The sequence below is a fragment of the Danio rerio genome, chromosome 21 (genome assembly GCF_052040795.2).
Source record: "Danio rerio strain M-AB ecotype USA chromosome 21, GRCz13ab, whole genome shotgun sequence".
Taxonomy (NCBI): domain Eukaryota; kingdom Metazoa; phylum Chordata; class Actinopteri; order Cypriniformes; family Danionidae; genus Danio; species Danio rerio.
This window is the reverse complement of record NC_141041.1, coordinates 15,887,501-15,911,611: the sequence shown is the minus strand read 5'-3', so window position 1 is coordinate 15,911,611 and position 24,111 is coordinate 15,887,501. Positions and strand designations below refer to the sequence as shown.

Below are 24,111 nucleotides of genomic sequence, written 5' to 3'. Positions count from 1 at the left end.
TCAAAGGCCAGAGGGCGCTCTTGCGTGGAAACTGCATGTACGCTTTATCGGCTGATGTAATCTGAAAGCAAGTGATGGAGAGTTACTGCTTATAACCGAACTGGCTTCACTGTCAAAATGCATCTTCGATTAAGCCCTACTTCCATGGTGCCATTTTTTTTGTTGTTGCTTGGAATCTAATAATTCTGCAAAAGTTTAATTAAAAGAATGATCAGATAATTTAATTGGTATGCCATGTCACCCAAAAATGTAAAAATGTTTTGTTTTTTCCATTGTAGGTTTGCGAAATATTCCTTTTTAAAATTGCTTGGAAAAACCACCTCATGGGAGTGTTAAGCCTTTTTTTCCAGATAAATATCTGTTTTTGCCATTTTGTTACATGCGGTAGATTAGAGGTGTGAACCTACTGTATACTGGTCTCGTGGTTCAGTTCGGTTATGATTATCATGGCATCGATTCGGTTCAATTCGATATCTCGGTGCATCATGGTGCATTGACGATACTTTTCATGCACAGTGTTATGTTTTGGGGGGAGGCTATAACTCTCATTCACACACATACACAAACATAGACAGCACCAAACAAACAAACACACACACACACACACACGCTTAAGCCCTCGCTATATGCGTTCAGCTAGGAGAGCTTGCGCTGAGCGGAGCAAAAAAATAAAAAATTGAAAAAAAGAAGCACTTTTCCGACGGTCCCTTACTGAGAGCTCGGCTCTGCGCGAGCTCCCCCGGCTTAACACATAATGCGAGGGCTTAAAGGGAGTAGTGGTCATAATTTCGAGCGAAAAAAAAGGAATAGACAGCTGTAAAACATAACCAGCTTTGTCTTTTTGTAGAAAACGCACTTTAGATCTTTTTTGGGTAAGAGGTTTTTGAGTTATTGCCGCTATAACTGAATATGTCAGGAATATCGGAAACAAAACCAACCTAACCGTGCTCATTTCTGGCGCCCCCTGGATGTACAACGCCCTTAGTAGCATTTACCTATACTGCCTATGCCACAGGCCGGCCCTGAGTTGGCTCCTAAGTGTTGTAAATACCGGCGCTCACCTCCCTCGCGACAGAGCGCATATAAGATAAATGACGTCAGTACATAACCGGTTATGATTATTACTGAACCGATACAGAATTGTCCGCGTCTGCATCACGGTGCACCGAAAAAACAATTAATTTTACACCCCTACTTTAAATTCTTCAATAAATACAGTCAAGCCCAAAATTATTCACACCCCAAGGGTACTGTCAAGGTCGAAATTATTCACACCCCTGGGTGGAGTTCTGACATTTTCAGTGTATCATTTAAAGGAGCAAGGATCACAGTACCACAGTGTTTTTTTTTTTAGATTACACTGCTGCTTGAAGACTTTATAGATCATCTACCCATTAGGTTGTGACCCTCTGCCCCATCGCAGCAGCAACCTACTTGCGAAAAATACACACAGCCCCGTTTACACTAACACGTCCTAGTTTTAAAATGCCATTTTAGAGCGAAAACGATTCACATCCACACTGGCGTTTCACCTTGCTTTTCTGAAAAGCCCTCCTTCCACACTATACCAATGAAAACGCACATCATGTGACCACATACACAAACGCACACACACAAACACTCTGTCAATGCGTTGCAGCGGATGCGCACATCTGAGCTCCAGGCAGTCAGCAGGTGCTTTGAGCACAAAACCCCAGAGAGCAGTGCACATCGGACAGTTTATCAAGGATGTACCGCTAGATATCAAGTTTAACAACTATAGTGAGGCGCTGTTTAATTAATCTTGTCTCTATCTAACTTTTTTTAATCTATCAGGTAACGTGTCACAGCGTCAGTACACGGCTTCAATCTTTCGCTTTCACTCTTGTACTTATTAATTTTAGCAAAAACCTCAGATACTGTTGGCTTGTTCCTGTTAATTGTGTAACTTTTTATCAACCAAGTTTGTCGACGCCATTATAACGACACAGCTCACTCTGTAAATTCATGCCAGAGTCCCATAAAAATGATTGACTGGTGGTAATTTGTGTGTAACTTACCTTTATTTACGATTTGGTTCTGTGTAAAACAAAGACCATGCAGGTCAGGTAGTTGAAACAGTAGGATACAAATAATTAATTCATTATAAATGTATTAATTATTCATAAATAATTAATTCACCGCTGGCTACGACGACGATGCAGTCTTCCATCTCGATGTTTCACATTAGACATCGTACAATGCCAAATTTTCGACATAGCCCAACCCTACTACCCATGTCAGTTACTTTGCAGTAATCAAGGGGAACTACATTAGACCATGACCTCATCCTCTTTTTGTCATTGTGTTTCCTCTAAGGGGTTTTCATATATAAATAATCGTAATAATTATTTGTTTTCACAGGACATTTTTAATGAGCAATTCCTGTTTACAATAGATTTCAAAACAGCGAATTGTTTGCCACAAATGTATCTGTACAATCGACACAATGTATCTGAATTATCTTGTAAGAGACTGTGATATTAAGTTCACATTATTCTTTACAAAGGACATCTTCAACCTAACAGTTGTTTTTTTTTTTTTTTTTTTTAAGCATTTTTAAGACTCACTGGTTCAGTTTAGGAGCTTTTCTGCTTTCTTTCAAATAGATGACTTGTAACTAAGTTTTAGTTTTTTGTATCACAGGAAACCGTTTGACACATAATAACTCATGTTTATGTGAAAATGCACATGTTTGCCAGTTCAGAAACCATTGAAACATTGAACACATATCATGCCAAAAAAGGTGCTGTTAATGGTTTGCTTTTTGGTTTTAATCAGAAGCCTTCAATATATCTAAAAGATTGAGTAACAGTAACAGCGGTTAAGATTCCAAAAAGCCTATTGACTGTAGCCAGACCCCGTTCCATGAAATGGCTGCACTGTTGTTTTTTTCTGCTCTTCCTTCTTCGTGTAGAACAGTAGAGCTCGATCTGAGCATGCTCAGTGTGGGCCATGTCAGAGCTTTATACAGAGAGCTGGTCATGTGACCTGAGCTCAGGGACGGTGCATGTGTGGGAAGATAGCTAGTCGTTTGGAGAGTGCAAATTTGTTTCCTCCTCCCCCATGAATGAAGACCACTGCTTAAGGCAGGTACAGCCATGTTGCTGGAAGGTTTGCATTTTGATGATCAGGATTATTTCCATCTCCATTTTTGCTTTTGTGGTCAAAGGAGCAAGCATTGGCAGATATCTATTACCAACTGGTTTGCTGTAGGTTATTGGAAAGAAGTGGATTCTACTCTCTTGTAGTCTGGAAATAAGTGTTTCTTCTGATTTTGGATGATATCTGATTGACCTGTCCTCTTTCTGATGAACTGTTTATCAGTTCTAGGACCTGAAGAGCAGGTCTGTTTGAAGCTGGGCTTTTTAACAATCTAAGCTCTTGCAGATTTGATTCATTGCGTATCCTAAATCTAACTATTGAAGACTTTCCTGGAAGGATTTTGTGTTCAGCTCAACCTTTTTTTTTTAAGTCATTTACTTCATTAATTGTCTTTTTGACAAGAATATTAATGATTTTTTGATCCATTTAAAAGGAAAATGTGTAGATCGGTTCATTCATCAAGTTTGTGGCCTTCTCAAATCCAGCAGAACATCCCATCCAGTCTTTAAAAGAAGGCAATTATTGGTTTTAACAGATGGTTTCCTGCATTGTGTTTGCATTTGTCTTCAGTGCGAGGAAGGAAGATCTTAAAAGTTGGTTGAACATAAGCAGCCATGCAAATCAAGCTGATTATGCAAGGAATTCTTTGGTTTTCTCGATACCCGAATGCTGACATCGGCTTCCTATAATCAGCAGTGCTGTTCTCCTTGCTGGCAATGAGCTTTGTTTTGCTCCCTGGTCCTGGTGTAGATTCCATTGAGGTGAATACAAGAATGCCTCGGCATTTGTAAGAAGCCCATTTGCATGCCTGCAGCCATCTGGATCTATTTTCTCAAAGCACAACTTTGTGTGCAGGCTTATGTATTGTATTGCAATTTCTTTTGTGAGCATGTGATTAAATCCAAGCTGTACATCCAGAGAAATGCAAAGAAAACATAGGTGTCTAAATGGGTCTTAAATAGACACGCTGCTCTCTGTACTCCTTTTTGTATCTCTTCCCTTTTCCATTATTCTGCTGTAGAAAACCAAGAAGAGAATATTTATTTCTGAAGTCTTCAGAGTTTTAATATGATAAACATGGCTTCAAGAAAACCGGTTTGTGAGTGGTAGGATGTGACTACAATATGGCAGTTAAACTCGTAGTGTATGGAGGCTTTTGTATTTAAGTTCTGTTCTGAGGTGGTGAGAAGTGCTCTTTATTTTGCGGAATGACAATCGGGAGACTTTTTACCCTTGCCAAGGTTGCAAGGCCTTAAAGCATGTTGAGAAATCAGCCTTGCTGAATCTAAAGGAATTTCATAACCTCTCATACTTAAGATCCATTTCATTGCGGCAAACTTTTAGCTATCATGCGGGGCATTCATAGTCATGATATATAGTGTATTCTTAACTATATACTGTTTCTGTCTAGGAGAAGTGAACAAGGACTGTAGAACAATTAATGCAAAGGATTATCTATGCATTTTGTAAGCTTTTGCTATCAGAATCAGTGCTTATTATTGTTTGAGCACCAGATTTCTTTCAGAAAGCCTACAGGCCTCCATTATATGAACTGCTTAGGCCTCCTGCTTTTTATTGCTGGACAATATTAGTGTCATATGAAAATGTGGTTTTGAAAATGAGTTTAACTATTTGGAACTACATGATTCCTGAAAGTGGAGGAAAATAAAATACAAGAAAGAATTATTATACAAGCTTATGTACTGTATTGTAGTACTTGATATAGAATTATTTGACCATACCATATAAAAAAAACATGTACCCTATCATTTAAGATTTTTATTTCAGCAAGGACAAAAAAAAATGAATCAAATTATTTTACATGGTACATTTAAATAAAGACAAGCCAATAAAATAATCACATGTTATTGACCATAAATTATTGACAGTAAATGAGTCAGAAGGAGTTATTGTACCAGCGCTGCCATGACAGTATAGTAGCAGCATTCAAAGTAGCAGAAACAAGTATACCAAGCAGAAATGTCATTTCGGTACGATAAAGCAAAGACAGACTTTGCTTTTCCATTGAGCATATTTGGTTCATGTTTACATGAGTGGAATATTGAGCTATTTTGAACTTTGACCACGCAAATTAGTTGACTGTGCAATCCACTGCTCTTGTGTTTTGGTAGCCGCAGCAACCGACCACCCTTGCGTGGTGCAAGCCATTGAAACGAATAGGTTTCGTAGCACAGTGCTTTCTGCTTACAGTGTGAAAGCTCCTACACATTGCGCTGTGACTATGGCTGCAGGAAGAGGGAATCTATTACAGCGAAAACTGCTTGGGCAGTGTGGCCTAGCATAGCCTTTTCTTTCTGGCTCATATTTTCTGCCATTTTGTTTTCTCTTGTATTATTTTTGGCGGGAAAAAATGATGCATTCCTACAAGCGTGGCACATGTGTCCTGAAAAGTGTAGCTAACATTTTTAAGCACACCCTGGTGGTTTAAAATACATTTAAAATGCATTTCAAAATACAATTTCACATGGTTCTTATACTCTTCATTTTTAGCTATTAGATTCTGTTTAGCATTTTTTTTTTCAGATTCTGTGGGATATTGGGTCAGATTTTGAGCTTATGGTTACTGTGTCGTTGTTACTGTGTTTACTGTGACATCAACAAAAGATGTACTTTGATATGTACTTTGGTTTCGTATTTCCCTAGCAATGACTATGCATTTTAAATGCAGATATCTTTTTAAAAAGAAAGAAAAAATATGCTTCAGTAATGATTAAAGCCATGGATTTTTAAAGACATGGATTTGTAACCTTAGAGAATCCATAATTGTTTGAAAAGAATCCAGATTGTTTGGTTGAAACTATATCTGTGTATTTGTGAAAAATGCTGCTCCTAATGTGTCTTTTGAAGGAGTCATTTTACCTTCATGGACTCCAGTACACATCCCTTGTATTAACCCTGAATTTTTAGCTGATTCGTTAGGACCATATACAGTCTGCCTTCTTTCATTAGCCTGTGCTGGTATTTTCGTACCTTTTACAGATTTCTGCATCTGGTAAACACAATGTACCAAATAAGTTGCTTTCAGACAATCTTTGATTTGACTACTAACATTAGGAAATGTTTTTGCCACTGGCTTCTTTGGGCCTTGTGTCTCCTGTGACATCCGCGCCCTACTAAGGGGCTCAGTGGAGATAAAGACCTCTTGAGAGACGACAGCAGATTAAGGATAACACTGCCTGGCTCCTGGTTCCTGTAGTAGACGGCAGAGCTTCACGTCTCTAAGACTTCACCATACCTTCCCTGCTCCTTTAGAGCAATGACATGGCTGCCTGAATTCGTCGTTGCCCTTCTCTCAGGAGAAAAAAAAATGAAATTTGAACTGACTGAGCATGCCCAGTGTTAGCTTTAGCTAGCTCGGCCGACAGAGGGAGCCTGTAGGTCACATGATCAACAAGCCGGTTGAATGCTTGCATGCGGGAGGAGAAGAGAAAACAGGAGCAGTCTGCTCGAAGCTCTTTCTCCCTCAACAGAGGCCATCGTTGTGAAAGCAGGTATGAGACCAATGGAGGAACACCTATGGTGATTCAGTGCTTGGATTCTTCATCATGCTGGTTCTGAATGTGCATCATTTGAGACTCGTCATCTTCATTCCTTGTGTTTTGTCATCACTTACTCATCTCATCATTCACTTTGGGTCCATTGATGTTTAGGAGAGAGGAACGCTCTAAGAAACGACTGAAATATGGCACCCATTCTTCCTCTTAAGCTTTGAGCCAGTGCTATAGTCAACGGCCCTCTCAGCTGAAACAAGAACACGCAGTGTCAAAATCCGTTTGAGCTTGAAGCCTTCAACAGTGTCTTTTCCTTCCTTCATAGAGGTCTGAGTCAACGTTTGAAGTCTTGAGAGAAAATCCAGAGGATTAATAAGCATCTGTGGTCAGGTGGTTGTTTCTCTTTTGGCACAGATTTTTAGAGTGTTATAAAGCAAGAAGAGAGCTTTTTAAATACAGGGCAGCATATAAACACTGAAGTGATGGTTTATATGCTTGCATCTCCATTCGAATCATCATTTTTGATGTCCTTATTTGATGAATCCTTAAGAATGTAGAATTGTAGAATGGTGTGGACTGTGCAGTCAATGCCAAAAGGACAAAATCAAGTCCCTTCCTATTTTATCCCCGTTTAAGAAGCAGACAGTAAGGAGGATGTATGGTCACCATTTTGGATTCATACTGGCTTCAATTAATATGTGAAACTAGGCTTTTCATACGACAATAAATGCTTTGACCTGTAGTATGCTACATTCATTGATTTCTATGGCTGTCATAAAACGTTTAAATTGTTGCGAGTAGGGCTGCACTGATAAGCGATTATTATATTTAATCATGATAAAATTTATGTCAATAACAATTAGGGGTTTCAAATTTAATTGTTTCTTCGGTGCACCGCGATGAAGATGGGGACAATTTGATAACAGTTCTGTAACTGATCATAACCGGTTATTACTGATGTCATTTATCTGAAATGTGCGATGTTGCGCTAGAATACTTTGGCAAGGAGGCATGGGCGGGTAAATAAAACACTCCTACTTAAAAACAAGATACTAGTGCATAATTCTTTGCTTGTGAGTTTGCTGGACAGTCTTTGACTGACACTGAAGAAGGTACAGCACGAGCCGCTATTTTACTACTATGGAGAAATGCTGTAAAAATCCATCTCTGCCTCTCTCTTTCTCTCTCTCTCTTTCTCTCTCTCTCTCACTTTGGACATTTGACCAGCTGGGGTGTTCGTGAGGTAACTTTGTCTTTCCTCTCGGCTGTTAAATCGATTCTTGTGGATCCAGACACAAGCGTGCCTGAGGTGCAAGTTCTCTTCACTCTATCTATTACGGATTATTCGTGATAACAGCATATTATGCGCATATAGACTGTGACATCGGTTGTTCTTCCCGCATCACTTATCCGTGAACAACGGTTTCATTTTTAAAGCCAATTGCAGCCCCTTCTATTGAGCAGGTGAAGACAATGATCAGTCATAGGAGTGTAAGAATTTGTTTAATAGTGCTCAAAAAGCAAGCGGGATAATATTTACATTAGTGTTTTTGCTATAAATGCTCATGTTGTCTTCTGTGCATCTATTGAAGTTTTGTCTGAAGCATTCAAAAAGAGTAAAGGTACAGTTCATATATTTGTCTGCTTGTATTAAAGGATAACATTTTATTACAAATAGTATATGCATATATTTATAGATTTTAATTAAAAAAAATTGTGTTTTGAAGAAATTTTTTTTATTATGTATGGAAAGTATCGTCGATGCACCAAGATATCGAATTGAACCAAATCAATGGCATGATCATTGTAACCAAACTGTGAGACCAGTGTAGGTTCACACCCCTAATAACAATGATAAGCTCTGGAATTTTTTTTACTCTAAATTGATCTAAGAGCTAATCACACAGCAGAAATGTACAACAATAGGAAGCTAACAGTGTGTTGATATAAAAGATATTATGCCACTGAAGATTTATCGGCCGAAAATATGTTATGCCATTTAATGGACCCTCTAATTTTTGTGGCTTCATTCGATGTTGGGATACTCTTTTAAATTTGAAAGCATTAACAACTTGTATCGAAATATATAATATGGAAAATTATGCAGATTGTATTTTTTCCATATCGCCCAGCTATACTTAGTCGTCAGATCAAGTGTTGATTTTGGAAATGGCCGTAGTTGGTTCATTTACCACACATGAAATGGCTGGTCGGTTGTTTGGATTCTGTGTGCTGGTACATTTTGCCAAATGTTACAGATTTTTAATGAATACTTTGTGTGCACATTATGCATACTGTGGAAATGGATGTGAGGTCTGTGGTAATATGCGTTTCATAAGTGACATATAGTTCAGGGAGAACCAAGTCTGCAGGCCCAGGCCTGTTGAGAGATTTTTAGGCTGCCAATATGGGGAGACAAGGAGACATTAAATCTGAAAACTTAAATTTTGTATGTTTTTTGGGAGAAGTATTTTAAACGTTGTTGCATATAGTGACGTTAACAAGAAGCAAGATGACACTTTTTAGTGGTTAGTCCTTGCTGCAAGACCTAAAGAATGAGGCCTGTTGTTTTCCCCCCTCTCAGCCTTAATATGTCCTGCCTTTTTGTACCTGTATTTTATTCCAATGTGGATTGACACTAAACACAATGGCATAAAAGCCTGATGATTTTTCTTTTTTTTTTTCACTTTTGCTTCATATGATTTGGCTTCATTTTTGTAATGAATCTGATTCCAGGCTTCATTTGTTCTTTTACAGTAGATTGGTCATGTTCCCCTGGGTCTTTGCTCACATTTTGGTTTCTTCATTGATTGGCATTAATGTGTGAGTCACAGCCGCAGATGACACTCTGAACGGTTGCTTTGGCTCTGACGTTTGGATGCACACGTAACTGGATATTAAAACCGAAGGTGTGAATCATTTTTAGCACTCTCATATTTCATACGTCCTCATTAAGACATTGCACTTTGGGCTTGCAGTTTGTGTTGAAGCTATTAGGAATGTGAAGTCAACAAAAGTCTTATTTAGTTTTGTTGTTTGCATTTTGATGGCTGCTGCTGAACAGCATGAAACAAACCCCTGTTTACCTCTGAATCAACATCTTGGATTGTTAAAGTCAAGTGTTTAAAATCCCACTAGATGGCTGGTTAACTCTAAGCAGATATCAGAGTTGATGATCATATGCATCTGGAATGGAAAAACCTGTTTATTGCTGGAGAGTTCAAAAGAAAGAGTGCATTTGTACTCTCTGTGGACATTGAAATAGGTCATTAGAGTGTAAAACTACATCCCAACCAGCTTTTGATAAAACGCTAAGCAGATTTAATCTGTATTATAGCAGGTATTTTATTCATGAGGAAAATTGACATCATGGATTTGGGGATGTTAAAGTGTTTTTTTTTGGCTCCCAGTGTAGTTTTATAAACTAAATTGTGCATGTGTGTGTTTATATAATTTTTTTGCTTCATATTAGCTGTATTAAATCGAGTTATTTAATAGAGATTCAGTTCATAATTAAAGCATTAATTATTTCTTGAATCTTAAAATAAACTCTACATATGTTGCTTGCAACAGATAGAGGCTGGTTACCTATCCCCAGTCCACCAAAATCCCAATCCCGTTCTCCATATACAGTGAAAACATTCTCTGTCTGGCTCGTCGTATCAGTAAACACTGTGGTTACAACATGGTGGAAAGGACCAGAAGGCACTTCCCTTCTTTTTCCTCTACTGAGAATGTTCCCTCTTTGGCCAGTAGGGGGAGATCCAGGGAAACAACTGGGTAATCATACTCGAATGCTTTTTTTCTCAGTGAGAGGAATTCGGGACCTGGTTTTGGGGATCCTCTTTAGCTTGTCTGCTTGGCAGTTGTTTGGGCAATGAAGAGATCACTGGAGGTAATACTTGGAATGATGGTTTATGACATAAAAGGACATGGATCGAGTTTGGAAGAGTCTGTGAATGGCAAATGGCAAAATGCAGCTTTATTGATTGTTTATCATTTCAAATACGGCTGTGGCAAGTTCTTTATGTTGAGAAGCTGTGAATGGTTGCACTCAAAACAGCAATGCGTGCTAGGAATGACAGTGCATCAGATTGTGCAAGCTGGGGTTATTGGGTCAGAACATCTGTGACCCTGTGCAATGTGGAGATGGTGCCAGGTTTTTACAATCAGCTACAGATTTGAATTTGTTCATATTCCTGCACTAAGGCAACTCTAAACTTCAAAAATCCACACTGGTTTTCAGTCTGGAAGTAGTTGGGAACTTTGTGCATGCGCGCAAGTTCACTTTAGATGTGACACTTGTACACAGTACTTGGTCTTTAATGCACTTCATCATCATCCCAAAGCAAGACTTAGCAAGAGGTCATACAGTTTACTTTATTCTGCAGTTGTTTTCTTTAAGGGAAATAAACAAACTATATAGTAGCATAAAAGTCTGCTAATTATGTAAGAACCAAAGAAGAGAAAAAGATAATCTAGTCTATCTGGCTAATTGGCTGGGATTATTTGATCAGTATAAGTTTACCTTTGTGATGGACGAAACAACACTGTGCCAGCCCATATAAAATGGACTTAGTTTTGGTAACTAACGGTTAATATTTTAAACCACTTCTCTTTGTAACTGGAGGTCCTCTTTCTCAAGGCCTATTTTCAGGTGTCAAGATGAAAGGATGCTGTTTGCTGCTTGAGATTTTCAGATATTCTCTCTATGTCTCAAAATGTTCTGCTAATATAATGCAATATATGCTATAAACCAATTTCTGAAGCAATCTAAGCTAGTGTTTCCCAACCAGGGATATTTAAGAGTTGAAATAAGGCACCTGGAAGTTTTAGTTTTAGCTGTATAAAAAGCCATCAAACGGACAACAAATGCATTACATTATAACTTGTATTCATCCAGTAGGATTTTGTCAGTAATTTATGAATGTGTTGTTGCTTATTTGAGCCTGGCTGCAGAGATTTACTCCAGTAGTTTGAGGCAGGTATGTGAGTGAGACTGGATGCACAACTTTAGTTGCATGGCTTGAGGACGTCTGTCTTTTGCTTCTAAAGATTTAGATTTTGCTGTATTACAGCCATTAAACGGACAACAAATACACTACATTATAACTCTCATCGGATTTTAATATCGCATTGTTGCTTATTAAACAAACTTAAACTAATAAGTTGTAAGACAGAAGCAGATTTACTCTTCTAATGACAGAAATTTAGATGGGATGGTAATTGCATGCCACTATACAAATTAATCGTTAATTGGGTTTTGTTACTGTGGATGGATACTTGAACCTCACTGATGGGGTAGTGGAGGCACAAAAGACATAAAAGGTTGGAGAAACGCTGCTCTAGACCGAGGAATTGTTTCTTTAAAAAACCTGTACACCCAACTCTGTTTGACATTTTGTAAACACCAAGGTGTGATTGCATCAGAGATGCAGATACAGAGCTGAGACAGAACGACCAGACGTAACAGACCTTGGAGTTTAACCACAGTCAACGTGGGGCTGATTTGATAAGGTGTGATGGTGCTTTTGTAATGTCAGTGGGGCAGATCTTGCCTGACTTGGTCAGGGAAATAGAGGACTCTTATTATGAAGTGGATCCCCTGCTGGTGAGAGAGAGGAACAGAAAGCCACACAACCTCCTTTGTTGCAAGAGCAGCTCCAACGAGCGGCAGACATTTTCTGGCTGTGCAACGGAAGGCAGCTGGTGTGTCTGCCAATCAGATGAGGTCTGGGGACCGGGGCTGGTGTGGGGGAGGGGACAAGTGTTGGGAGAAAGCTTGGATTTGCTTGTAATTACTGCACCCTGTGACCTACCTCTTCCTTTTTGAGCCTGGCCGCAGAGATTCACTCCAGTAGTTTGAGGCTGGTATGTGAGTGAGACTGGATGCACCTATTTACAGTAGTTGCATGGCTTGAGGACGTCTGTCTTTGCTTCTAGATGATAAAAAATCAACAAGTGTATCATCACCTCATGCTGTTTGTTTTGCCTCCAGGGTTCATTTGAAACTTGTAGTTTAATGACAAATTAGGTCAATTGGGTCAAGCTGGAGTTCTTGATGATCACCTGACATTATTGCAGCTTTGTCGTAGCTTCCTAGGATGTGGTTGTAAGTTGAGTCGTAGCTCAAAGGATAATGTATGATCTCAGGTAACTTCCCAGACCTGTAGATAATATACTTTGGCTTTAGGAACAAGACTTGAGGTTCGAACATGGTTTCTTTAGTTGTGATCTTAGGGATGTGGCTGATGTGACTAACAGTTTTTGTCATAGTTTTTCTGATGTTTTGGTGTGTCAGTTGAGGTCTGCTCTTGTACAAGTCTGTCTTTTTTTGCAGAGAGATCATAAAAGTCTTGCTGAAGCAGGGATTTGTTGTTTACTTAGCGTAGCAGGAGAGATATTCCACATGGTATTTATCAGGCTTTGAATCCGACTGTGCACTTCCGGTGAACCTGGAGTCAGGAATGAAAGTGGCTGATTCAACCAGAACATATAAAATGTGATCGAGAAAAACGGTGGCAATTAGGAAGGTAATTGGGATGCTGGGCCTCAGTGTCCATGCTCTCATATTGTTCTTATTGCTATAAATGACATGATGGCATAACATTTCAGCCTGGTCACGACTGGGTAATTTTCAATAAAGATGAATATTTATTTGACTTATTATTGGTTGCTGTTTTAGTTGAAAGATTCTGAGGGATTTTGTTGAATAAGTTCTGGCTTAGTGCATTGGGAGATGGTAAGTCTCATAAAATTATTACTCGACTCAGGATTGACTGTCAGCTCAAAGCCCAGCCAATCAAAGTCCTCGTTTTTCGGATGTTGTTCAGACTGAACCTGTGGGATAAGCCTCTCACATTCCCAAAGGGAGGTCATGTTTTTTTTTCTTCCTCGTCAGTGTTTGTGTTTTGTTGCCAGTTGCCATAATGATTTTCTGTTATTTTGGAAAACACTGGGTCATTTAATTTAGATCCTAACTCTAATTTGATTCGCTTTGATACCTGATGTCACTTTAATCATTTGAGGCAGGTTATCCTTGTCATCAGCCTAGCTTGTACTGAAGTTTTATTTATTGGCTTCACGCACTGTATTGAAAGATTGTCACCCTTGTATTGAAAGATGTATTATTCATCATTACTCATGGTTTACAAATACATTTTTTCCCATGACATTACGTATGTTATGGAAACCCAGTAATTCAGCTGTGTGCTTGTTTTCAGCCCTCCAGTTTGGCCAATGGGAATTCAGGCAAGAGGGAAACCATGAAGTCCGAGGGGACAAAAGAGTCTCGCAGTGATCAAGAAGAAGGTAAACACAAAAATTGTTATTAAGCATTTTTTATGCTGATCTTGACTTTTATTTAATTTCTGCATTTTGGTTAGCTTCTTAATGTCTTGTAGGTTAATATATCCAAGTTATTTATTGTTGTTTTTTATTAATTCTTTTTAATTAAATTTTGGGGTGCAAAGCAACATTACAAAATATTTTATCTGATCTAAACCGTATAGCCCTACATATAGATTTATGAATGAAAGAGCTACTGTATACAGTTTAAATAATGCATTTTTATTTTTAGAAGAATTTACTGAGTTATTAAATATATATATTGTGCATTGTGCCAGGTTTAGACTGCATGATTTTCAAAGTATAGGAAGAATCGCCGACAACTTTGTCTCGGTTCTTAAACTACGTCTCACAACCAAACACATGCGAGAAGTGACATGGAAACAACGCAAGGTCACACAGTATATCTTTTGTTATTAACTACATAATGAGAAAGAAGTTTTAGTGGGCTATTTTGCACACCTGTGTTTTCAAACAGACATGGAGGTTCCTGCCAAATTTCCACTAGTTTTTCCTCCATTTCTTGGGTCCAAATAGATTGAAAATAAGCACTTTTAACTTCTCCCCCAACCTCCCGCTGGATTGCAGATACCCTCACTAGCGGATGCTGCTTATCATTGGCTGTAGGTGATATTTTCAATCAACATAATTCACATGGCATGTTTTTGAATTGGCAACAGGGCCAGATATTTAGCATGCCAAATATCTCACGAGTGTCAGTGACTCATCTGCGATTCTCTCAGATCACGTCTTTAATAGCTCACTCTGTGTGATTGTTACTCACGTGAACGAGCACCAACTTGCCTATGATTTCAGGCATCTGTCTGCGATTTTCTCAAAAGCTGTCGGTGAGTTAAAATCGGGCTAAAATCATTCAGTCTGAACTCAGCATTACTCGTACATTCTTAGCATGCATATGTTTTGTTTTTGCCTCAAGCTGCGGTCACACTAGAGTTTGAGAATGCGGAATTTTGTTGTACGGCACTTTGAAAAGGGGCGGAATTAAACAAGAAGATTAGACATTTAAAAAAGCAAGCGATTGGTCCATATTTTAAATTTCTGTCCAGAGAGGTCATGTTTGGATCCTCGATTGGTCTTACACAGTCAAGTCATGCAATTTCGCAGGTTAGAGTTCACCAAGCTTGAACTTTGCAACGTAGCAAACTGTGAAACTTGTCGCACAAGCTTGCGTTTCCGGTCTAATGCATTCATGTGCATATGAATAAAAGTCTATGGAGAGAAAAGTCCAGAGTGACCGCAGCTTCAATCAGAGGTGTCAAGCAGCTTAGGTCAAACCCTAATTAAACACACCTGAATAAAGTAATTGAGTCCTCAGGTTTGTTTGAAACCTACAGGTAAGGCTGCAGTCACACTAGAGTTTGTGTGTGTGAAATTCTGTCGTACGACGCTGCGAAAAGGGGCGGGATTAAACAAGATTATTAGACATTAAAAAAAGCGAGCGATTGCTCCATGTTTTAAATTTCTGTCCAGAAAGGTCATGTTTTGATCCTCGATTAGTCTCACGCAGTCAAGTTATACAATTTCGCTGGTCAGAGTTCACCAAGCTTAACGCATGACCTTGTGTTTCCGGTCTGACGCATTTGCGTGGGTATGAATGGAAGTCTATGGGGAGAAAAGTCAAGTGTACCCGCAGCTTAAGTGTGTTGGAGCAGGGTTGGAACTAAACTGTGCAGGGCTGCAGCACTCCAGGAACCAAGTTTGACACCCTTGGCCTAAAGGATGTGCCAACTTCTGTTGAAACCAATCCTGCAAATTTAGAGGTTGTGAAATTAAGTAATCTTTTTTTTTTGTTAATGTTATTTCCACATAGGAGGAGATGATGATCACCAGGATGGGCGAACAGGCCCTCTTAGAGAGGCCATTGAGCAGAATGGGACCTATGAAAATATGGACACAAAGAGAAATGAACAGAACCTCTCTACACAAGGGTCACCAGCACGACCCTCAACCATGGAGAATGGGCTATCAGAAACTGAGCCACCGCATGGCTCAAAAGTAGGCAGTAATGGATATGTTCTAAGCAAAGTAAAGGAAGATACAGTGTCAGCCCCTCACAGGACTAACTGGTCCCCCACTGGGGGTACCACATTGGGGCATGGGACTAAAAGCTCACCGCCTTCAGTGTTGCAATCTCTAGACCAGGGTTCTTCAAACAGTGGTGCAAGCCAAGGACTAAGTCTAACAGAGAGACGAGCAGAAACAGAGACTAAAAATGGCATCATTTCAAAAACACCCCCACCAACAGTACATCGAGCACGGAAAACTATGTCAAGGCCGGCCTCAAACCAGACACTAAAGGTAATGAGGATTTACTGCCATGAAAATTTCTCCTACATCAGCTGCACTAGTCATGATGAAAGCGCATTCACCACTACCTTGTTTTGGCCTTTATTTAGGTCTGCTCATGAATCATGGTCATGGATACAATTAATCACATTTGTGTTCCTTCTTCAGCTTTTGAACAGGGAAAATAAAGAGCCAGTCGTGGTAAAAGATGACAGTGCAGGCAAACCAGAGGCAGTGCAGCCTCAGCCATCTCTAATCCAGAATCAGCTACCTCAAAGCCAAACTGATGCCACATCTGTACCGAACACCACACCTGCCAAGCCACAAATAGGTTACACGCTCTTTAATCTTTCTTTGTATCTAGTTATGTTTTGTTTACTTATATGTAGACTCTACTAAAAATATTGGCAGTACCAAATTTTCACAATTTTTTTTTTTTTTTACAGTTTTTACATAGATGTATGATTGCTTGTACAGTGAAATAATGCTTGAAATGACCTGTATTCCAGAATTCTCTCTTTATGCATCGACAGTTGAACCCAGACCTGTCTCTCCCTCAGTAGCAGCCGTATCAAGGAAGAAAAAAAGAAAGATGGGAACATATAGTCTTGTACCCAAGAAGAAAAACAAAGTCTTGAAACAACGCACAGTTCTGGAGATGTTTCAGCAGATATCCCAGTCTCCACCCAACCCTAAGGTCAGAAGTTGAACCACCAAATTAAAACCTTTTCTTACTGTGTTATTAAAAGTTACCTCTGAGTTGCATAGGCGAGTTTTGATTGGAAGTAATATTTTCTTAATGTTGTATTGCATGTTGGTTGACCCTTCCTGTACTTCAGAAAGCTGCAGGGGGTCGCACACCAGACTCAAAGCACCACGTCCTGTCATGGGATGCTTTTTAGAGTCATACACATTGTTTTCTATAAGGGAACGCACACCAGTACTGCTATTCGGTGTATGAACGAATTGCCTACCATTGTTTTGGAAACCATTGGAAGCCATTGGAAGCCATTGGAACATGGATATCTAATGCCAGTCTTTCTGTTCTGACTTCACAACAGCCAAAGGAGATTGTGCGTGTGAATGGAGAGAAAATGGATAATGAGTCTGATGAAGAGGAGTCAGAGGAAGGGGAAGACACAGAGGATGAAGAAGAGCTAGTCACAGAAGATGGAGCCAAAGCTTCACATGAGGAACCTAGGATACCTTCGATCTCACAGGTGGGAATTCAGAAGAAATGGAAGTGTTGGTCATTGTGTAATTCACTCCTTTGGATTGCAAATGGCTTGTACACTGAATCTGTATGTTAGAGGTAAAATAGCTCAATGTTTATTTGTACATTTTTCATTCACAAGCCCCTGGAAGAAGAGTCTGAGGAGTCACAAGACTGTGAAGGTGAAGAGGAAGGGGATGAATCAGACTTGGTGAGTTATTAAACGTTTTCAAATATTGAGTGTTAAAGGACACTCGAATAACCAGGAGTAATTTAGATGGAAGGTTTTTCAGTTTCACAGATCTGTATTGCTCCATTTGTTGACTGTGACTTACGTCTATCCTCTTCAGAGTTCAGAATCCAGTTTAAAAAAGAAATGGAAAAAGAAAGCCAAAGGAGATCATGCCTGGCTCCGACCGTCAAGGAAACGCAAGAGGAAATGGAAAGCAAAAACGGACAAGGTTTCTGGTGAGAGTTTAAATGCATGTTTTCCTGAAATATCAGGTGTAGGGCAGCACTTTAAATTTTAATTTGTTTCATTTACAATTCTCTTTATGTCTGTCCCATCCTAGCTCCAGTAACGGAGATCCAGTCTCGGCCAGAAAGCCAGAGCGCCCCATCAGTCCCTACTGCTCACAGAAAGGAGTATAAAGAAGTCCCTCTAGACTCTCTCAATCTAGCAGCACAGGAAGCCTTATTGACATCTCAAAATACAGGTGAAACCAAATTTGTCCTGCTTAAATTGGGAAGGTATCAATTGTATTTGTTGGGGAAATCTATGTGAGGAGGTGTAAATGGATGTCTTGTTTTGATTAAATAATGTGAATTTCTTTTCCCTTAAAGTTTTGTTGTTTGCATTTCTAAATGTCTAAATGTTATGTCATCTGATCAGAAGTCATGTTTTATTTTGGATATTTTCAAAGGGGTTACAATCATTGCATTTGAAGAATGTTATATTAGTATGAATTTCAGAGGAGGATTAATGTCAGGCCTTTGCAGTAGCCTCCATCTTGGATCAAATGAGTCATCAACACTCTAGCAGATATGGTGCCCTCTGGTGGTCTTGCGTGCATTTAGAGAAATCCATATCAGAAGCGTTAATGGCTGCATCTATGAAATATTTCTGATGGATATATGAATGGATATGATGTAACATTGACTTTGTCCCACCTATGTTTGAAAAATGGTGGCTTCTCATGAATATTAGATTCTTAAAAGTGGTGTTTCTTAGCTGCTTCAGGGTCATTGCAGAGCACAGATGCAGACATGGTGCAGGAACTGCCTCTATGCAGCTGTCGAATGGAGACACCCAAGAGTCGAGAGATCCTCACGCTTGCGGACAGGAAGTGTATGGCAACTGAGAGCATTGACGGCCAGGTGAGATAGTTGCTCATGTGGATATGTAGAACTATGGTGATTGTGCCAGTGTTTGCATTTTCAGGAATGCATCATCTTGTTATATACCAGGGGTTCGTAACTCTGGAAATCCACATTGTAAATGAAATTAACTTGGAGTATCTAGTAATCCTGAAGATGTCGATTGACTTTTTAAAGTAGGTTTCATTAGGGTTTAAGCCAAACTCTGTAAGAATGTGGACCTTGAGGGTCAAAGCTGAGAACCTCTGTTATATAATATCTGAACAAAGTTTGGGTGAAGTATTTTGCATTGAAATAGTTACAGAAGGATTGATCTAACTCTGGGCTCTCAAACTCAGTTCCTAAAGGGTCACCTTGTTCCGGACAATTTACTCAATTTATTTGATCAGGTTTAATTTCATGAGGTGTTCGATAAACCTGAACACCTGATCAGGGGGACCACTGTGAGTTCTGCTCCACTTAACGGTATATTTATTCAGTCCTCCTAAAATTGTGATCATGTTTCTTGGGATTTCCTGTTTGGTCCTGTTTCAGGCATCTCCTCTGATCAGGTCTCTTGGTGTTATCTAATCCCTCTCTACAATTTTGGCGCTGCTAGATTTATCAAACCAAGCAAACAAGCCAGTGCTGCCCAGGAGTCTGCTGCCCAGGAGTCTTAGGTCTTCGATTGGCTTTCAGTATCAACATGACAGGTCAATGACCAAGAAATTCTTGACTGAAGACAAGCACTGGAAAAGCTACAGAGTTTTTATAACAGACACATTTGACCAATACATTCAAAGGTTTGTTAACTATCCATTATTTAGATTCCATTTTCACTTAGGCCATCTAAAATCAAGATCAAGTTCTTTGGGTTTCTCTCTGTATAAGTTCTGCATCAGCCCCTCTTTCTGATCTGGGCCCTTGGAATTGTTCTAACCCATGGATCCTTACAATCCTATCAGTGCTGCCCAGTCTGTGGCTTCTTTGTAGACCTGTGAGTCTTTGGCTTCATCCAAGAGAAACTTTTAGGTCTTTTAGGTTGAGTTTCAATGACATCATGACAAATCAATGGCCAATAATTTATTGACTATGCAGTTGTCCTAAAAGCTACAGAAGTTTTACTTAAGCTACGTTTGAGCAACCCCCTCAAACGTTTTTCATGCAATCATTTTATGGACAGTTGTCCATATTATCCTCTCTACAATCCACCTAATTTTGGCACCCCTAGATACAGCTAAACTTCCAAACAGGTGGTTTGAACAAATCAGTCTGCAGGACCGTAGCCCTTCAGGAGCTGAGTTTGACACATATCGTCTAACTTCGGAATATTTGAAATCTACAGTTTTTGTAACATCATGTGTCATGTTACAGTACAACTTTATATAAAAGCCAAGGTTCTGAACTCTATTATAATTGGTTCTCTGTTGTTTTGGGAGTAGCTGAGCCGTTGTCAGAGTGCAGTGCTGAAGCACGAGATGATGAGGCCTTCAAATTCTGTCCAACTGCTGGTTCTGTGTGAGGACCATCGCACAGGCATGGTCAAGCATCAGTGCTGCCCTGGCTGTGGCTTCTTTTGCAGAGCCGTGAGTCTTTGGCTTTACCCAAGAGAACATTTTAGGTTTTTATTGGGTGTCAGTGACAGCATGACAAGTCGATTGCCAAGAATCTTGCATGTGTCTGAATATCCACTGAGTTTTTACTTCAGCTACATTTCAGCAAACCGCTTAAAGGTATTTCATGTGGCCATCATGTAGGGTACCTTCATGGAGTGTCAGCCAGAGGTGAACATCTCCCACCGCTTCCATCGGACCTGTGCCTCGGTACTTAATGGGCAGAGCTTTTGTCCACATTGTGGAGAGGAAGTCAGCAAGGCGAAAGAGGTCACCATTGCCAAGGCAGATACAACGTCAACTGTACCCATCACCCATAGCTCCTGCATACCCAGCACCTCAGAGGGCAAAGCGGACACTACCACTGGAGGGTATGTGCCAGCTGAATAATGTTATGTAGCCTTTTACAACATCTTCCTGCAACTGCATTCCTGTAGGATGTAGTTCATTTTGTTTTTTCACATCTTATCTTTAAGTTGATCTGTTGATCATTTAAAGGTCCACTCGGCTCTCTGTACTTGGAGAGGGAAAAGCAAACAGCACCTTACCCAAACCTTCAGAATCACAGGACACATCTTTGTCCCTTGTGGGTTCCAAAGCCAGGTCTGTAGCGATGGCAGCTGCACCTGGACTTCCACTTCCACCAGGACCACCTAAAGAAACTCTGCAAAGTGTCCTGCTGGCTCTAGATGCTGAAAAGTAAGAAAACCATCTATTACAACTGTTTAATTTAGCACCTTTTTCACTTTTACTGGTTAATTAGCAAATCCATTTCTACTCCCTCAAGGCCCAAGAAGCTTCGTTTTCACCCAAAACAATTGTACATTTCTGCCAAACAAGGGGAGCTGCAGAAGGTCCTACTAATGTTGGGTAAGAGAGCTGAATTTTTTTTTTTTTTCATTGTTGTCTGTTCTGTGCTGGATATCTTTTTTCCTTATTCTCAGTGGATGGGATTGATCCCAACTTCAAAATGGAGAGCCAGAACAAACGGACGCCACTCCATGTTGCTGCAGAAGCAGGTCATCAGGATGTCTGCCATATGCTGGTACAGGTAAGGACAAATGCCAATGAATCTACCAGCGATTAAAAAAAATCATCATTTACACATCTTCGAGTCATTCTAAACCTGAAACTCAAATTAGTGAAAATTGACCACCTTATTGTTCAGGCTGGTGCCAACCTTGACATGTGTGATGAGGACCAGCGGACGCCTCTGATGGAGGCCTGTGAGAACAACCATCTCGAAACTGTGCGATATCTTCTGCGGGCCGGAGCCATCGTCTCTCACAAGGTCAGTAGCCTCGAGCACGGAGGTTGATAAGCCTATTTAATAATCAGTTTAAATATTGACCACATCCTGTTTTTTTTATTTTTTTATTTTCAGGATGTTGAAGGATCAACTTGTCTCCATCTTGCTGCTAAGAACGGGCATTTCAGCATTGTACAACATCTGCTCTCTGCAGGCCTTGTTGATATTAACTGCCAGGTTTTTAACTTTCTCTTGCATTTGTAGTAATGTTTTGGGAATGTGGGAGGGTGTTAGGGGATTTTCACCATTTGAGTTATTTGCCAAACAAATCTGGGTATTTTTCTAGGATCAGTAGGCCTCCATTTTGGTAAAAACTCATCAACAACTTGGTAATGTGTTTCTCAGAGGTTTTGATTTATTTTAATGATTCTGGAATTTAGTGCTGTATGTTTTAGACCAGTGGTTCTCAAACTGTGGTACGCGTACCACTAGTGGTACACAGGCTTCCTTCAAGTGGTACGCGAAAGTAAAAAAAAATACACTTTTAACCCTTTAATGTGTAAGATGTCACTGATGTGATTAGTAAATTGATTTTAATAGGCTAAACCTTTTGTTTTATTTTTAATTTTCTAATGTTTGTTATGTATTCTATCATTTGAAGCTAAATTCCTCCCCATATTTGTAATAGTTGTTGGGGTCGTATCCCGTGTTTTTATATCCCTGTGCTAACAGGTCATTATGGTGCTACTTGGAGCAATATTTTTTTCTGAGGTGGCACTTGGTAAAAAAATTTTGAGAACCACTGTTTTAGACCATTTTCCAGTACTGGGTTGCGGCTGGAAGGGCATCTGCTGTGTAGAACGTATGCTGGAATAGTTGGTGGTTCATTCCGCTTTAGCGACCTCTGATAAATAAAGGGAGTAAGCTGAAGGAAAATGAATGAATGAATGAATGAATAAATTTTTAAGTTAAATTTAAATTTTTAAATTTAAATTTTGTTAAAGTTAAATTTTTAAAACTTTTTAAAATAAAGTTTTAGACCTCGTGAAATGAGTTTTTCTTGTGAGCAGCAGTCTTAACAGATGTCATTTAACAATCAAAAAGAAATATCTTCATCATAATTTAATTTCAAAGTTTTTGTTTTAATATTTTCATTAATATGTAAGCAAATGCTTATGTATTTATTTGTTTTATAATTTAGTGGCATTTCACCATTTGGTTTATAACCGATTCAGTAGTATTATTGACAGTGCTGCAGAGACTCTTTGATGAAGACTAGTTCATTGTAACAAAACATAAATACTTCTAAATAAGACAAAACAGTGACATGCTGTAAGTGCTGCTATGCAGGTCAAAAATGTCTCTTTTGCCACATCACTTTCTGTTTAAGATGGCTACCTACAGGACATACTAAAATGCATGCATCTACCACTAGGGGAGGACGGACAATAGAACAAAAAATACATTCAATCAACATAGACCCTAGAAAAGACATGATATAGCAATATTACCACACTTATGGCTCCTACACCAGTAGCTCTCTAGTAACCAGTTGGTTGAAATTGCTGTTTCTACACTACAAGTCATACAAGGTAATAAATACACTTTAAAAAAATAAAAATAAATATGCATTTTCCTTGTTACTCAAATCTCTAAAATATTTAATCACATATTAATTGTCATAAAAAAAAATTGTATATCCTATATTGCTTCAAGTTAGAGTCGCATTGAATATTGTGGGCAATGGGAGGCCTTGGAGTCCAAAAGACCAAGATTTCTAATGTAATGCATTTTATTTGTCCCAGGATGATGGAGGTTGGACAGCCATGATTTGGGCCACAGAGTACAAACATGTGGACCAAGTGAAACTCTTGCTCTCCAAAGGGGCTGATATCAATATACGAGACAAGGTGTGTGTACTGCTTCTCAATTATTGCACATTAATCTGAATTTTAACAATATTTTGTAGTATTCTTTCTGTCACAATTTCAGTACTTTCATAGTTTCATGTTTGTTAGGAGTCAGTAACTATTGTAAATTATAAACTGACTATTTGTTACCAATGTTACCATCTACTGGATACAGACAGAGCAGCTGATATGGCATTAAAATAAATGCATAAATCTGTTACAAATCTCAATCTTCATTCTAGGAGGAGAATATCTGTCTGCATTGGGCCGCTTTCTCTGGCTGCGTGGAAATAGCCGAGATCTTTCTGACTGCCAAGTGTGATCTCAACACCATGAACATCCACGGAGACTCGCCGTTGCATATAGCGTCGCGAGAGGGCCGGCTTGACTGTGTAAAGTGAGTAAACCTCCTCTAGGTTTTATCAATCAAGATTGATTTGCCTGCATCCTTTCAGTCTAGTGCCAAGGCTTATTTACAACC

General features: G+C 39.3%; 1 protein-coding gene across 45 annotated transcripts in view; it reads left to right on the top strand.

The window, feature by feature from the left end:
* Positions 1-24,111, top strand: part of ehmt1b (euchromatic histone-lysine N-methyltransferase 1b) — a 46,769-nt gene that overhangs the window by 9,756 nt on the left and 12,902 nt on the right. For 5 of the 45 annotated variants that reach the window (NM_001172564.2, NM_001444028.1, NM_001444029.1 and 2 more), the window contains 18 exon segments: positions 13,859-13,946; positions 15,814-16,301; positions 16,458-16,620; positions 16,823-16,986; positions 17,351-17,509; positions 17,645-17,713; positions 17,853-17,970; positions 18,075-18,218; positions 18,734-18,879; positions 20,301-20,444; positions 20,616-20,842; positions 20,970-21,170; positions 21,259-21,341; positions 21,416-21,522; positions 21,640-21,762; positions 21,856-21,957; positions 23,526-23,630; positions 23,873-24,027. In NM_001172564.2, coding sequence (NP_001166035.2) covers positions 13,859-13,946; positions 15,814-16,301; positions 16,458-16,620; positions 16,823-16,986; positions 17,351-17,509; positions 17,645-17,713; positions 17,853-17,970; positions 18,075-18,218; positions 18,734-18,879; positions 20,301-20,444; positions 20,616-20,842; positions 20,970-21,170; positions 21,259-21,341; positions 21,416-21,522; positions 21,640-21,762; positions 21,856-21,957; positions 23,526-23,630; positions 23,873-24,027 — 2,786 coding nt within the window. 45 annotated transcript variants of the gene reach the window in all.